Below are 13,714 nucleotides of genomic sequence, written 5' to 3' on the forward strand. Positions count from 1 at the left end.
CTCCTTGCTGTCCTTCCTCACCAGGATGGGCTTTCTCCTCAGCCTGGGGGCCTTCTCAGCCTCCTCAGCAGGCTTCCTCCGGCAGGAAGCCATTTCCAGACCCTCACGCTTCTTATCTGCCTTTCTCCTGCTCGGCCGGGGGCTCTTCTCAGCTGCTTGCTTGGCCCCCTCAGGCTGGCTTTCCTTCTGGCCTTCTGGAGTGGAGCCTCTTGGTGAGGCAGGAGAATCCTGGCCTCCCCCTCCTGCTCTGATGTCCCCCAAGGATTGCAGGTGGACAGGGCTCAGCACACGGTGGGTGATCTCATCCAGGAACTTGGAGAACTGCAGCTTCTCCTCAGTGACCTTCTCCTGGCGCTTGATGGCATCGGCAGTGCTGCTGCTGCGCTCCAGCGAGTGCCTCTCCCTCCGGCTGAGGCACAGCTGAGGGTCGCTGTACTTGCGTGAGCTTCGGCCACGGGCCAGCATCTCCACCGAGCGGGACTTGCGCAGGCTCTCGGGGCGCACCTCCAGCATGCCTGTCCGCTTCAGGATCCCTTTGAGAGGCAGATGGGTGGCAGAGACCTGCAACTTCCTGGGAGCTAGGATTTCAGCAGGCTCCTTGAACATGAGGGAGCGCTCCAGACTTCTGCTCTTGAAGGAGCAGGTGGGCCTCCGGACTTCGTCTCCAGACACCACTACTGTCTCCACACTGCGACTCATGAACTTGCTGAGACGCCCACGGCTGGGGTGCCGGCCATGCTTCCCGCTCCGCCTCCCTGCCTTCCCGCTATGCAGCAGCAGAGGTGACAGAGTCTGGCTCTTGAGGTTCAGCTCTGCTCGGCACCCTGCTACCTCCTTGTCACTGCTTGACTCCAGGGACCAGGAGGAGGAAAAGTTAAGGTTGCACACCTCAAACCCATCCACCTGTTTGAGCTGGCCTGCCTTGGCGTAACTAAACCCCGCCTGCTGGCGTAACGGCGCCAGGCCCTTAGCCGCCCGGGTATCCGTTACCTGACTCTGCTCGGCCAAAATCACGCCGTCTTGGTCGTCTCGAAGGATGGGCAGGTCATGGCGAATCTCGCGGTGCTGTGGCGGTGCCTTGCGGTAAGGCTTCTTGGATGGAGCTGTGCTCGTCATCCTCCCTCCTGCTTGGGTGCGACAACTGGTCACCTACCAAAAGCAGAAAGGGCAGAGAGCAGAGGGTCACCAGCGCCCCAGCCAGCCCCAAGGGCTTCCCAGCAGCAGGAGATCAAATACCCTATGCTCCTCGGCAGCTCCCCATCCAAAGAGCTGAAAGGGTAGGAAAAGCTGACAGCCCAGGATCCCGGAGCAGTGGCTGTGGCAGGAAAGGGGGACAGAAGAATTTAGCTGTGTCCTTCTCCCAGCCAGCACGAACAGGGAGTTGGCACATCCTCCCCCACCCGCGCGCACACACTCACGTACGGCGTGTGTCCAGATTATATATAGTAAGCGAGAACAGGCCTCAGAGCAGCATATTGATTGGGCTCTTTAGGAAAGGCCTTTCCAATATGGAAACTGCAGCAGCGAGGGTCAGAGCAGGAGCTATTGATCTTGCACTGTCACTGCCAACAGAGGCTGTATGGAAGGGGGATACAGTCATTAAAGCATAGTCAGAGCCAAGGAGTCCTTGGCTTGCACTGCTTAGAGCCAGATTATTCCCGAGTGTCTTGAGAGGGAGGTTCAGGGCATTTAGGGAGCTGTTCGCTCTCTCAGAAGAGAGAAAACAAATACAAAGCACCATCAAGGCAAGTGATGGCAGCTGGGGTGTGTGATGCCACCCAGCCTTTGGGCAAGAGGCTGGATTATGCCATGTTCAGCAGGAGCACTGCGAGGAAGGTAAGATCAGTCAGTGCCCACCCCTCCTACCTGTGGCAGGCTCAGACTCCCACGCTTCAGGAGAAGCGGTGCAGGATCTGAAATGGGGCAGAGACATGGGCAGAACTAAAACAGCTCTCTCTGGACATGGAGGAGGCTTCTGTTTCCAGCCACTTAGAGGTGACTGCAACAGAGGGCAATGCTCAGGAAGCTCTTGCTACCATCCAGGATTTGAGTCATTTCAGTAAGACAAAGACATTTCAAGACAAAGAGTGAGGCATGCCCCAAGGCCACGCAGAAATGAAGATACCTGCTGATGTTTCCAATACCAAGGGCATGGCAGTCCTCTCTCAGTGTGCTGGGGTAGGTAACACAGCTACCCCTATGCTCAGAACAGCCTCCCTCTTCTACCCTCATCAGTTGTCCTGTTTGCCTTAGTCTCCCAATGCTGATAATGTAACACCTCTCTGTGCCCTGGCACCTCCCCTTCCTTTAGCACTTGTGTGGCATCTCCCCAATGCAAAGTGAAAACTCCCCTGAGCAGGGCTCCATCTGATCTCAGATTAAACCCTCTCCCTCATGCACAGGAGCTGCTCTATCAGGGCAGGAACTCTCCCAGCCACTCGACTCCCGTTCCCTGGCCAGGCTGGCTCCTTTCAGAGCATCCTTCCTCTTCCCATAGGGAAAGCGGAGACCATTAGTTCAATGGCTCAAAGACTCTTGCTCCTAATCACCTCTGCAATGTTCACAACCTCCCTGCCTGAAAACAAGGTTCCTAGCCTAAGGCTCCTGAAACACACAGAGCACAACAGCTCCCTTCATTTGTACGTCCCCACTCAGGCTCTGTTGCATCTCGTTGGACACCTAGAGTCCCAGCTCTCTGAGGTAAGGACTGTGTGTGTTACTTGCCTGTACAGGGCCTAGCACAATGGAGCCCTGATCTTTGTTGAGCTTCATTATACAAACAACAATAATTTCCTGTTGTGTTACTCTGTGCTTCGCCAAACACAGAAGCCCATGAAGTCCTTTCATATGCATAGAATGCCCTCTTTGAACTGATCTGTAAGGCCTCTAGCCCTTCGTCCATCAAATCCCTGGAGCTTCACCTTTGCTGCAATGCCCATGGGAAAGGATGGGTTGAGGGGCAGATGGGGACAGATGAGGCAATTTCTAATAGTTTTAAAGAGCATGTCCAAGGTATAGAACATGTAGAAACACACACACACACACACACCACACACACTATATCCTTCTCCCTAGCCACCAGGGCATCACCTGTTTTTCTAGAGTGTAAGCTCTTTGGGGCAGGGACCAAGCCCATCTTTGTATGTGCATAGTGCCCAGCACAACAGGGCCCCAGTCCTGATTAGAGCCTCTGGGTGCTACTCTGCAGGACAAACACCAACACTGCTGGGAGGTAACCACCAGGGCCTGCTCCCTCTGCAGCTCATTGCACCAGCTAAGGCACATCAGCTGGGAGATAGATCTGCCTTGCTGGAAGGGCATTCTTCCCCAGAGAGAGAGGTGCTGAGTGGGGTCTTCTTGTTACCTCCTCCCCTACAGCTAGGAAGCATGTGCTAGTGCAGGCTTTACCCCACCGCAATCTTTACAACCCATGATGGAGGGAGCACTTACCAGCCTGTGTTCAGAGCTGAAGTCTCATGTAGGGGGACACTCACTCAGAAGCCCTACAGGCAAGAACACAAAGAACTTAACAACCCTCCCAGGGATCACTTGCGCACCCCAGCCACCCAAACGTGACTGCCTGTGTCTGGCTGCAGCACTCCAGCACTCCTCCGCTCTCATGTACCTGCAGGGGGACCATGTGGTGGAGAAAATAACTGGGTCCTCGTCCGTGAGTGCAGTGGGAGCTCCTGCTTCAAGGCTCATACTCAGCAGACAAAGCAGGGACAGCCAAAGATAGCGGAGTGCCCCTTGTTGTCTCCCCTTCCTCCCCCCCTCCCGCCCCAGGCTTTGGGAGCCCTTATAACTGCCCAGTAACAAGTCTGTTTTAAAATAGAGCAAATAAGTTTCTGAAGCGGCAGGCCCACCTCTCCCGCAGCCCAGAATCTCCTTGCCAGGTGGGAAGCCCCATGTCTCCTGTCATGCTGCAAAAGTGGTGCAGCAGAATCTACGCTTGGATGTTGAAGTTACGTTTCTAGTCCTTTGGAGAGGATAGAAAACTTCCCAGCATGACCCGGGTGCAGCACCGCCTTTCCCAGAGCCAAAACAATAGCTCTAAGGGCCCACTCCTGCTTCCATGGATGGCAAACGCAAGCCTCGAGGAGGAATGGGGCCTTGAGAGAGCCACACTGTTTTCCCATTCCCCTCGGGGGCGTCAGCACGAAACCTCACGAGGATGGATTTGGCAATGTTAACTATTTCACTGCTGAGCAATTTAGCAGAAACATTTTGCTAATGCACTTATTAGTGGTTACAGTGGTGGCACCTAATAGATTCTCATTCAGCTCAAGAGGGGGTATTGCAAACCAGAACCTATCATCTCCATGGCCTCTGTATTAGAAAGAAGGGCAAGCTACTCCAGTTTAGACACATGAGATGCAGCTCTCTGGCTCCTTGCAACCGTCACCACAGCTTCAAAGCCCACCCTGCTCTACAGGGATCTTTGAGGTGAGGCGCCCCCAGACACACACACTACAAATACAACAACACGGACATGCTTCCGCTCTGAAGGCCAGAGCCCAGAGTATGCAACCATCACAACAAAACGTACTGAGAGAGCCAGAAAAGAACCTAGCTAGACAGTCATTTCCCTGCAGTGCCCCAGGTGCTACAGAAATTCCATGGGGCCTCCCTTCCCCAATACACCTCTGGTGCACACCTTTCCTTCTCTGTGGCACCCAGCCCTGGGAAGTGAGGGTTGGAACATTTGTACACACGCAGAGGGAGAGTCATGCAGAAAGTGAATGGAACAGGCAGGCAGCAGCGACTATGCTGGGCTCTGCTGAAACAAGTTTAAGAGATCTCCTGGCATTGGCCTTGCCCCAGCAAGCTGGCTGGCTCTGTTCCCTACTACAGTGCTTCCTTGGGCCTCAACTAGCACAGGAAAAACGGCTTCACAATGCCATAGCTTCCCTTCCCCCAGGGTCCCTGCACAACTACAAGATATGGAGAGAGCCCAGCTCAGCACAGTTCATACCTACTTGGCCATAGATAGGGGACTCCAAGCAGGGACAGGCTCAGCGCAGGGTCCTGTAGGGTCGCCTGTGGCAGTGACTGCTGGCAGACACCAGCTCCAAATGGCATAGGGAGGCTTCCTCCCATCTCACCTGGTACTTCTGCTATGAATGGCCCACAAGTGTCCATGCTGGGGTCTCCACTGCAGGGGCATTCAGAAGGCACAAGCTAAATGTGCAGCCATCTCTTACTGGCAATTCTTCACAGTCTCGCTGTGACCATCTTCCTTCCTTTCCTGGTATCTAGCACCTCTGCCATTCTTCACTCTCACCCCATCTGCCTTACATCACCCGCCCCGCAGTCTGAAACAACTTCCAGAGACATTCCAACATTCACAGCATCCCCGAGTCACTGTCACTCAAAACAAGGACTCACAGATCCAAAGAGCCGTCCTGTCCAAACATCTCCCTGTGCTCCTGCCTCCAAGTCAGCTCTCCCCGGGCGGCATCTGGCAGCATCTGAACGGCCCCTGAAACACGAGAAAGGAAACTTGGCATCAGCCACCTATCAACATCACACATGGAAACACGGATGCACAGCCCAATCCACAGCCACGCACCAGAGTTGGGATCAGCAGCATCAGACATCTCCCCCATGGCAGGATTTCACAGCGCGACAGGCTCCTTGTCTCCACTGTGCTGGAAAGGGAAGGGCTTTTTAACTATCCCCCCCATGGAGCAGGGAATTCCATGCAGACCGGGAACGCCGCTGTCCCCAAACCAGGAGCAGGGTTGCTAACTGGTCTGATGCATCCCTCAGTACTGCAGCTGCTTTTGGCAGGATGACTCCAGGAACAACTGCAGGGTTGCACCTCCCTCCTTGATTTTATTCCTATACAATGTGGTGTGTGAAATCTCTCTCTCTCTAGGAAGTGAGAAATTGCCACAGCAGCCCAGATGGAGTGAGTTCAGCTGACTCAGTGGACTTTCCTAATCCTTCACTCCGGCTGAGGCACCGGAGGTATAATATCTAGGTTGTCCCTTTGCTCTCCAAAATCAGAGGCGAGGATTCAGAAGAGCTTCTCCTGAATAGGCCTCAGTTCACAGTGGAATGGAAACAGACACACTGACATACAGGGTATTTGTTCTGAGGGAGGGGAGGATGGTTGGTGAAAGGGATGCAGAAAACACCCAGAACTGAGTCCACAGCATGCACTAACTCTGTCCCACGCTCACCATTCTATCAGCAATCCTATCTCAAGTTCAGCCCTAACATGGCAGCCAAGCGTGTCAGACCCGGAGCATCACAGCTTTGGCCGGAAGCCACAGATGGAGGTGGCTATGAGCCAGGTCTCTGGCCACTCTAATTAGCTCTGTATTGCAATAGAAATTTAACCTCTCAGTCCCTTTTATCTGTCCTCACTCTCTCTCATCAGCAAACAATGCTCCTCAATTTAAATCCCTCCCTCTTCTGGGCTGTTGTCTGCAATGATGCTGACTCCACTTCAGAGTCCACTGATAGATGTGAACACACTGGGAAGGATCACGTGGAACTGTCATTTTTCCAAGACTGTCTCCCAGTGATCAGATTCACCGGTGGACATGGTCACCCGACACTGAGAGGGGCAGAGGATTTGGGGGTAACAGAGCAATTGATTCCATTTATTCCAACTGCTGAGGGATTGATCTTGTCCCACACCCCCACACACACACCTCTTCCCCTTCAGGCAAAGGGAGTCCAAGGCTCTGAAAGGAACATGCTTTGTTTCTAACCCCAGTCATCCTAACTGCCCCATACTCCAAGTTTTAATTCACAAATGACGAGGTTCCCAGGCCCCATTTCCACTCCAGGTGTTCCCTTCCTCCTCTCGAACCCATTACTATCTGCCCAAGTGACACGCCATGATCATGCTGTGCAGTATCCCACAGATAATGCTTGCCCTGGACATAGGGGAGTGTCGATTAGCTTCACTGCACAGTCTTTCACTCCTTGACCAGAAGGATTGTCATGTATGATTTGGGGCCTGGGAAGGGGGTGGGAGGAAAATCCTCACCCTCCTCAGGAATGGATTTGGAACAGAGAACTGCAAGAGGAACTGCTCACTGCATCTACAGCGCAGGCTTCACAGAACTGTATTAACTTTGTGTTTATAGCACACATTAGCCACAATAACCTCTGTCAGCATCGCTCCTGGCAATGCAGTTAGCAGCTCCAGTAATGAGAGAAGAGACGGTGTTTGCCGTATACCCTAAAGCTGGCAAATTCAGAAGGGGCAGGTCAGAGGGAGGACTGGGAGAGACTTCCAGAGTTAAGGGGCGCTTCCTGCTAGCAGTCCCCTCTCTCTCATACCAAAGGGGCTCCAGCTCAAGCAGCTATGTTGATCACAATCCAGTTTTCTCTTGAAGCAATACTTCACTGGAGAAGCATTCCTGGAGCAGCAAGACACTCTGGCAGAGCCAGGACCCAAGATACACCAATGAAAGCTACCACTGGCTGCTGACTGCCCCATGCATTTAGTCACTATTGTTAATCCAGCAGTTTCACTCTGGTTTGGACTGAATCTTTTGTTCAAGTCCAATGAGATGTGACTGACCCGGTCACATACCACTCTGGTGTGTAACAGTTTCATTCCATTAAGATCACCGAAAGTGAACTCTTTCCCATCTCCCATCTCCAAGAGAGCCAGAAGGACCCCTTCCCCTGCCTCCCGCATATATTCTCATCATCAGTCCTAGCCTCCAGCTGCCTCAAGTAGTGGGACTGAGAGTCTATAGAGTCGCTGGTGCTCAAGACAATGGAGCAACCAAATAGGCTAGGTAAAAGATGCTAAAATTTCATCAAGAGATGCTGACCAGGAAGCTACATTAGCCTGACTGAGGCTAAAACAATCACCACAGACTGTTCCTCAAAAGCCCAGCCATAGCAGAAGAGAGTTGCAGGATATTAATTACAGGAAGTTTTAACATCCAAAGAGGAAGGCTGTCTTTGGAAGCTGGATAATCTCTTCAGTTAACCAGAGATTCCCAGCTAGGATTAGGCTGAGATTCATTCTGTTATTAAGTAGCTTGTAATTTTGCTTTATAGTAAAGGCTAGTTGCTCTCAGCACAGAAACATGCATCCCTACTGTGCTGGCTTTGCGTATCCTAATGCTCACACCACCACAGTTTGGACTAACAATGTTACACTGTCTCCCTGCAGTCAGGATGGAATTTCCAGGGATTTTTGCTCATTCCTTGTTCTTTCACATCAGTAAATCTCGATAGCTTGGTAGAAAACATTGTTCACTGCATGTGACATGTGCAGGTCACAAGAGGGATCAAGACAAAGGGATCAGACTGGCCATTAAGCAATGAGCCCTACTTAATAGTTAACATTTTTCGAAGTTAATGAGATCAACAAAGCCTTCAGATTTAAAGCTTTTGCTGTAGCTGAGTATAAGGATCAGAAACATGCATAGGCTGCCCAGCTAATCTGCCCCAGAAGAACCCCTTGTACAGTTACCAGAATCACACCTCCCTTACAACTTCCCTCATCCCCTCCTACTCAAAACAGATCACAGGTTTTCTCGCTTTCTTTTTTATTTATTTAAGTTAACAAATTTACAAATCCTTGCCCTGTAAATATCAGAAACAAAACAATCATTGCAACAGTTGCTTTTATTTAAAGAAACATTATACAGGAATATAGTCATCAGATCTTTCCATTTACCAAGGTGTTACCATATTACTGAGTGAGCATCATTACAATACCTATAAAATGTCGTTTCTAGAGAACCTATTTTCTAACTCCACTGTACTCCATTCACCAGGAACATATCCTATTACTTACTGCACCAACTGATCTCCATCATCGATTTCTAGAGCACCTTATTTCCAAAACCCTTTTATAAACCTGAACTGATCAACAGTGCACACCCCCTACAACCATCCACCACTGACAGGCAGCCACCTCTGGAGTGGAATGCAACAGCTGATTAACAGCTGAACAGCAACATTACACAAAAGGTTAAGACAGGAAGCAAAGAACCTGATACCCAACCAAAACAGGGAGAATGTCAGTGGGGCAAGTTAGAATTTGGCCAGGATACCAGAACTAGCATTCCAACTCTCTCTCTCTCTCTCTTTTTAAAATAAAAGTACTGAAGAATCTTTAATGGTTACAGACTCAGCAGTAGCTCAGAGAAGCGTCCCATCTGCTGAATTATCTGCACCAGTCCCTGCTGTACAAGTTTTTCCACTGAAGATCTTCCATCCAAATACTGAGCCAGCACAATCCTGCTTAGCTTGGGCTGTGCTCTCTTCAGATCTCACAAGATGGTCTGGCTGCTGGCCAAGTAGTTCTTTGTTCGAGTTCCCAGTGTTTACATTTATTTTCCCTCCTCTCACACATATGCCCCTGTTTTTTATCCCCTCCCCCAAACAAAGCTCCTCTTACCTGTGCTATCTTTAAAATGTCTCTTCCGCAGGCAGAGCTAAAGAATCATTGTTAGACCTCCCCCTGAGGCAGCAACAGCAGCAAGGCAGGGACACTTAGCTGTTTTGGTGTGAGCCTCTTGAAGGAGACACTTCAAGGCATTCCAGTCCCTTACAAAATAGTTCACAGGGAACAGATGAGCTGTCAGGGGTTCCAGAGGATAACAGTGAGGCCCTGACAGCATAAACGAGTGTTGATGTGAGGCCTAGTACTCTGGGCAAGTGCTGGCAAAACACAGGAGGGAAGTTAGGGAGCCATTGTTCTAAATTCTCCCTCAATGAGCAGTGAAGGAACAGCTGCAGCAAGCAAACTGTTTGGAGAGCCGTGAGGGAGTGTGGGTGAACATTTCTGAAAAATCAACAAGCAGGAATCCCCTTTCCCAGGACTCTGCCAGCTCTTATGTTGTGTGGGTGGACATGGGAGGGGGAAGCAGAGGGAGAAAGAAGAAATCAGTAAACTGCCTTCCTGGAGTATGGAATCCAAAATAAGCCACTATATCAGACAAACCAGGAACAGGTTAAGTTTTGCCTGGTCTTTCCTCAGACAGCAGAAACATTCACTAAATCTTGTATAATCCACAGCAATCTAGATCAGCCGCCCCTCTGCCTAGTCTCTCAGTCTTGAGAGCGCCGAGAAAACTATAGCCACTGGCCCCATAACAATATAGAAGATCTTTACATATTCACCGTAATATGCTGCCTCAAACATCCCCATCCATGAATGTTCTGCAGCTACACAGAAAGCAGCACAGAACTAGTGCTCTGTGTAGCATCAGCCAGGACTAATAAAGGAGCCTCTTCCCCCCACCACCCACACAAAAAAAAAAAAAAAAAAAAAAAAAAAATAAAAAGGGTGGCTTGTTGCAGAGCCAGCCCAAAGTGAACATTACCAATGCTGTGGAAGCCTTAAGTCCAATCTGATGCTGCCAGGTGCTAAGCGCTGCCTGGCAAAAGCAAATGTCAGGAAACAGAACTGCTCTTAATGGCAGCCAGCTTCATTCTAGAGCTGTGGCACTCCAATGAGTCTGACTTCGGTCATTCACTGGCTAGACACAACCCCCATACAGCTCTCCCCTGCATACAGAAACCAGGACAGGTTGCACTAATGGGATATGGCCCATTTACTGGGGGGAGAAGGAATGGCATCTCCATTGTATGTAATGGCTTCTTCCATAGTCACATAGGCTGCATGTTGAAGGAATTCAGACATCCATGTGGCAGGACACACTTTGGCGATCTACAGGTTGGACAAATTGACTCTTAACTGGCTGAAGATTTTCTAGCTTGGCCCTGCCCAGCAGCAACAAAGTCTGATACAAACCCGTTTGGCCACCTCCAAGTTCTCTGAAACATGGAAGGGGAGGGGAATGCTTCATCATTGTAAGAGGTTTTCAGACACTGTTTTGGCACAGAAGCAACTCTCTGCCTGCACGCACAGCCCAATAATCATTGTAAACATTCGCATCAACAGGAGGAGGAGAAAGCTGAAGACATCACTCAGGTGTCACACGCCAATATCACAGCAACACTAACCTCACCATCTCACAGTTTCCTCCTCTCATTCCCATCTCTTTGCTGTCTTCCATGTTCTTTCCTACATATGGAAGAATCAATCTCCCAAGTCCCACTCTGCCAGCCCCACCATATTTACCACTCAGCTTTGACATAGAGGTCAGAGACATTTTCCATGCAGCAGATACATTAGCAAGCAGCTGGTCTGCATCAGTTCTCTGTTGCCTATGGCATTATGACCAAATTCTTCTAAATTTCAATGCTCTAAAGCAGCCAGAGGAAGGGACCCAGTCTCCAGATGCCAGAGGCATCTCTCTCTAGAGGGGACCCAGAAAAGGACCAAATCCCTGCCTCATCTGCTGCCTTCAGAAGTAGAATTGTGCCATAGATGAGTGAAGTAACAATCTGGTCACTGTCACCACTCTTGCTAAGAATGCTAGAGGCAGCAGTAGTGAAACTCAGCAGAATGTCTTGTCAATTCTGTTGCTGTTGGCTAAGGAGGGAATTTTGAAGCCTTGATCATACGCTGTAACACAACCTAGGTACACACGGGGAAGAGTAACAGTCGCTGGGGGAACCATCCAGCCTAGTTCCTGATCTGTGTTTTTAAAATCTCAAGCCCTACTAATACATTTACTTCTGATGATTGATGTTTTAAGTGTTTTGTCTTTAACCACAGATTGAGAAGTGTTTTGCACTTCAGTAGCACATCCTACCTGAGCACTTAAACATTAACAGATTCATGTTCACCATTTCCATCTACCAAGAACTATCCCCATTTCCCAGGTGGAGAAACTGAGGCACCAAGACTGGAAGTGGCTTCCACAAAGCCACAAAATGAGTCAATGGCAAAGCTGGGAACGGATTGCAGATACCATGGTTTCATCCAGTATTTTTACCTCAAGAAAACACCTCATTTGCATGAGGTTTGGCATGAAAAGGGGAAGAGCCACAATTGCTTTGGAATTTATTTCAGGACATTCTTTTAAACCCAGATGTAATGCCACTTTAGTGTAGGGTTTTTTGTTTTTTTTTGCATATTATACACACAAACCTACCTGTAGCCAGGAAATACATCATCAAGGTAAAGATGAGAGGGTAAGTGTGTATGGTATAAGTACATAACTGAGCTGCAGAGCAATTAGTCAGAAATGCTCTGGGATCCTAAAAGAGCAAAAATAAAGCATTAACTCTGACCCCTAGCAAGAGAGGGATATTTATACCAGGTTTAGTTCTCTCTGCTTCTAGGCTTTAATCCCAGAAAGGCTTCTTTTGTTTTAATTACCCTTTCACCAGCAGATGGTCAGAGACATGAGAGGCAGAGGATGGTACAGGCCTAGCTGTTGTGTAGATTTACAGCTATATCTGTATCTGAATAACTATGTGTATATCCATGATTGCAGCTGTAAAGTTTACATGGCAAGGTCTATTTCTGGCACAATAGGAATGTCTTCCCTTTTCTCCAGATTCCACACTGGTGGAAAAAGTACTATCAAAAACAGGTGGAAACAACTAAAATGCAGCCACAGCCTCACCCTCCTTGAAAGAAAAACTCCAAACACCAATCAGCTGAAAGTCTTTCATATTTCCTAGATGACACACCCAATCAAATTTAAAAGCATTGCCATGGAAACTTTAGCCATCCTCTCTGCTAGCCATCACAGAAGGCTTTTTAGAATTGGGCAATTCCATGGTCTATACAGCATTGAGCACACAGATGGCATCCAACATATTGCAGCTAAAATCTACAGCCTTCTGGGCTATGTAAGAAAAGTGATGGGCCTGTCCCCCTCCAAACCCGCCTGGACATCTCTTATAAAAGCTTCCTTCATGGACAGCCAGCAGTAGCTCTTGATGGGCTGGCACTCTGAGTGGAGATGCTGCCCAATCTTCCAATGGAGTGGAGCTGGTGACTACCATCACACCACTTGCACCCACACCTCTTGAGTCAGGAATGTCTCTCGCTTAACACCAGAGAATTCTCGATGAGGCTGCCACAGCAGATGATGGCCAAGTGTTACTCACAGACTTCTACAATGTAGTCCCTGGCCACTCCTTTCTCTGCTACTAGTGCAGTTCATTGCATGCTGCGACCTACAACCTCAATTCTCCCCCTAGATCACAGCAGTCTGACCTACATGCTGGAAGCAGTAGTTTCTACACGCCTCACATCAGGAATGAGGAGAAAAGAGACTGCTTTCTAAGATATGCTCTGGGCTTAGCAAATTCAGAAGACAGACCAACGGCTGGAGCAGGCACAGAATTTTTCCCTGCCCTGTAAGTGGGAGAACAGTGAGGTTACCGCAGCTGAGCGCAATCAGGGAGCACGTCCGCCGGCGACATGCCTCATTTTCCCTCCTGGGTTTTTCAATGTCTCTCTGCTTTCAGGTCAGTTCAGTTGCCGAAGCAACTTAGCCAGAGGGCAAAGACACAGAAGTCCACCTCTTCCAGGATAATCAAAGTCCAAAAATAACACACCAATCTTCCATCTCAGATCTGAGCCAAGCACACAACTGTCTTCAACCGTTCTCATTCTGGTGTCAGCTTCCAACAGTCCTGGGTCTGGTTCATCCCTTCTTCCTCCCCTTAACAGTAGGAACTGCTGTACCCCATCCAGGGTGGCAGTATAGGGGGAACGCACACTTATCCTTTACCATGGATTCCTTGGCTCTGGAAACCCTAAAAATGGGGCTGTCTGCTCCCTGTAGCCACAAGCTGCCTTGCTTCTCCTTTCCAGGGCCTTTTCCTGCACTTACTGCCCCTCCTTCCTGGGCTC

General features: G+C 49.6%; 1 protein-coding gene across 7 annotated transcripts in view; it reads right to left on the bottom strand.

Annotated features, from left to right (window-relative positions):
• The window catches only part of TJAP1 (tight junction associated protein 1), a 50,371-nt gene that overhangs the window by 14,451 nt on the left and 22,206 nt on the right, over positions 1–13,714 (bottom strand). For 5 of the 7 annotated variants that reach the window (XM_067543110.1, XM_067543109.1, XM_067543108.1 and 2 more), the window contains exons 3-5: positions 5,389–5,482; positions 3,451–3,503; positions 991–1,149 (exon numbers count right to left, since the gene is read on the bottom strand). In XM_067543110.1, the coding sequence (XP_067399211.1) occupies positions 991–1,116 (126 nt within the window). In that variant the 5' untranslated portion in view covers positions 1,117–1,149; positions 3,451–3,503; positions 5,389–5,482. Of the gene's footprint in view, positions 1–990; positions 1,150–3,450; positions 3,504–5,388; positions 5,483–5,572; positions 5,642–13,714 lie in introns of those variants that run through there. The other 2 variants (XM_067543112.1, XM_067543111.1) reach the window with 2 other exon arrangements.

The sequence above is a fragment of the Emydura macquarii genome, unplaced genomic scaffold (assembly GCF_026122565.2).
Source record: "Emydura macquarii macquarii isolate MOO-44397 ecotype Brisbane River unplaced genomic scaffold, CSIRO-AGI_Emac_v2 contig_781, whole genome shotgun sequence".
NCBI lineage: Eukaryota > Metazoa > Chordata > Testudines > Chelidae > Emydura > Emydura macquarii.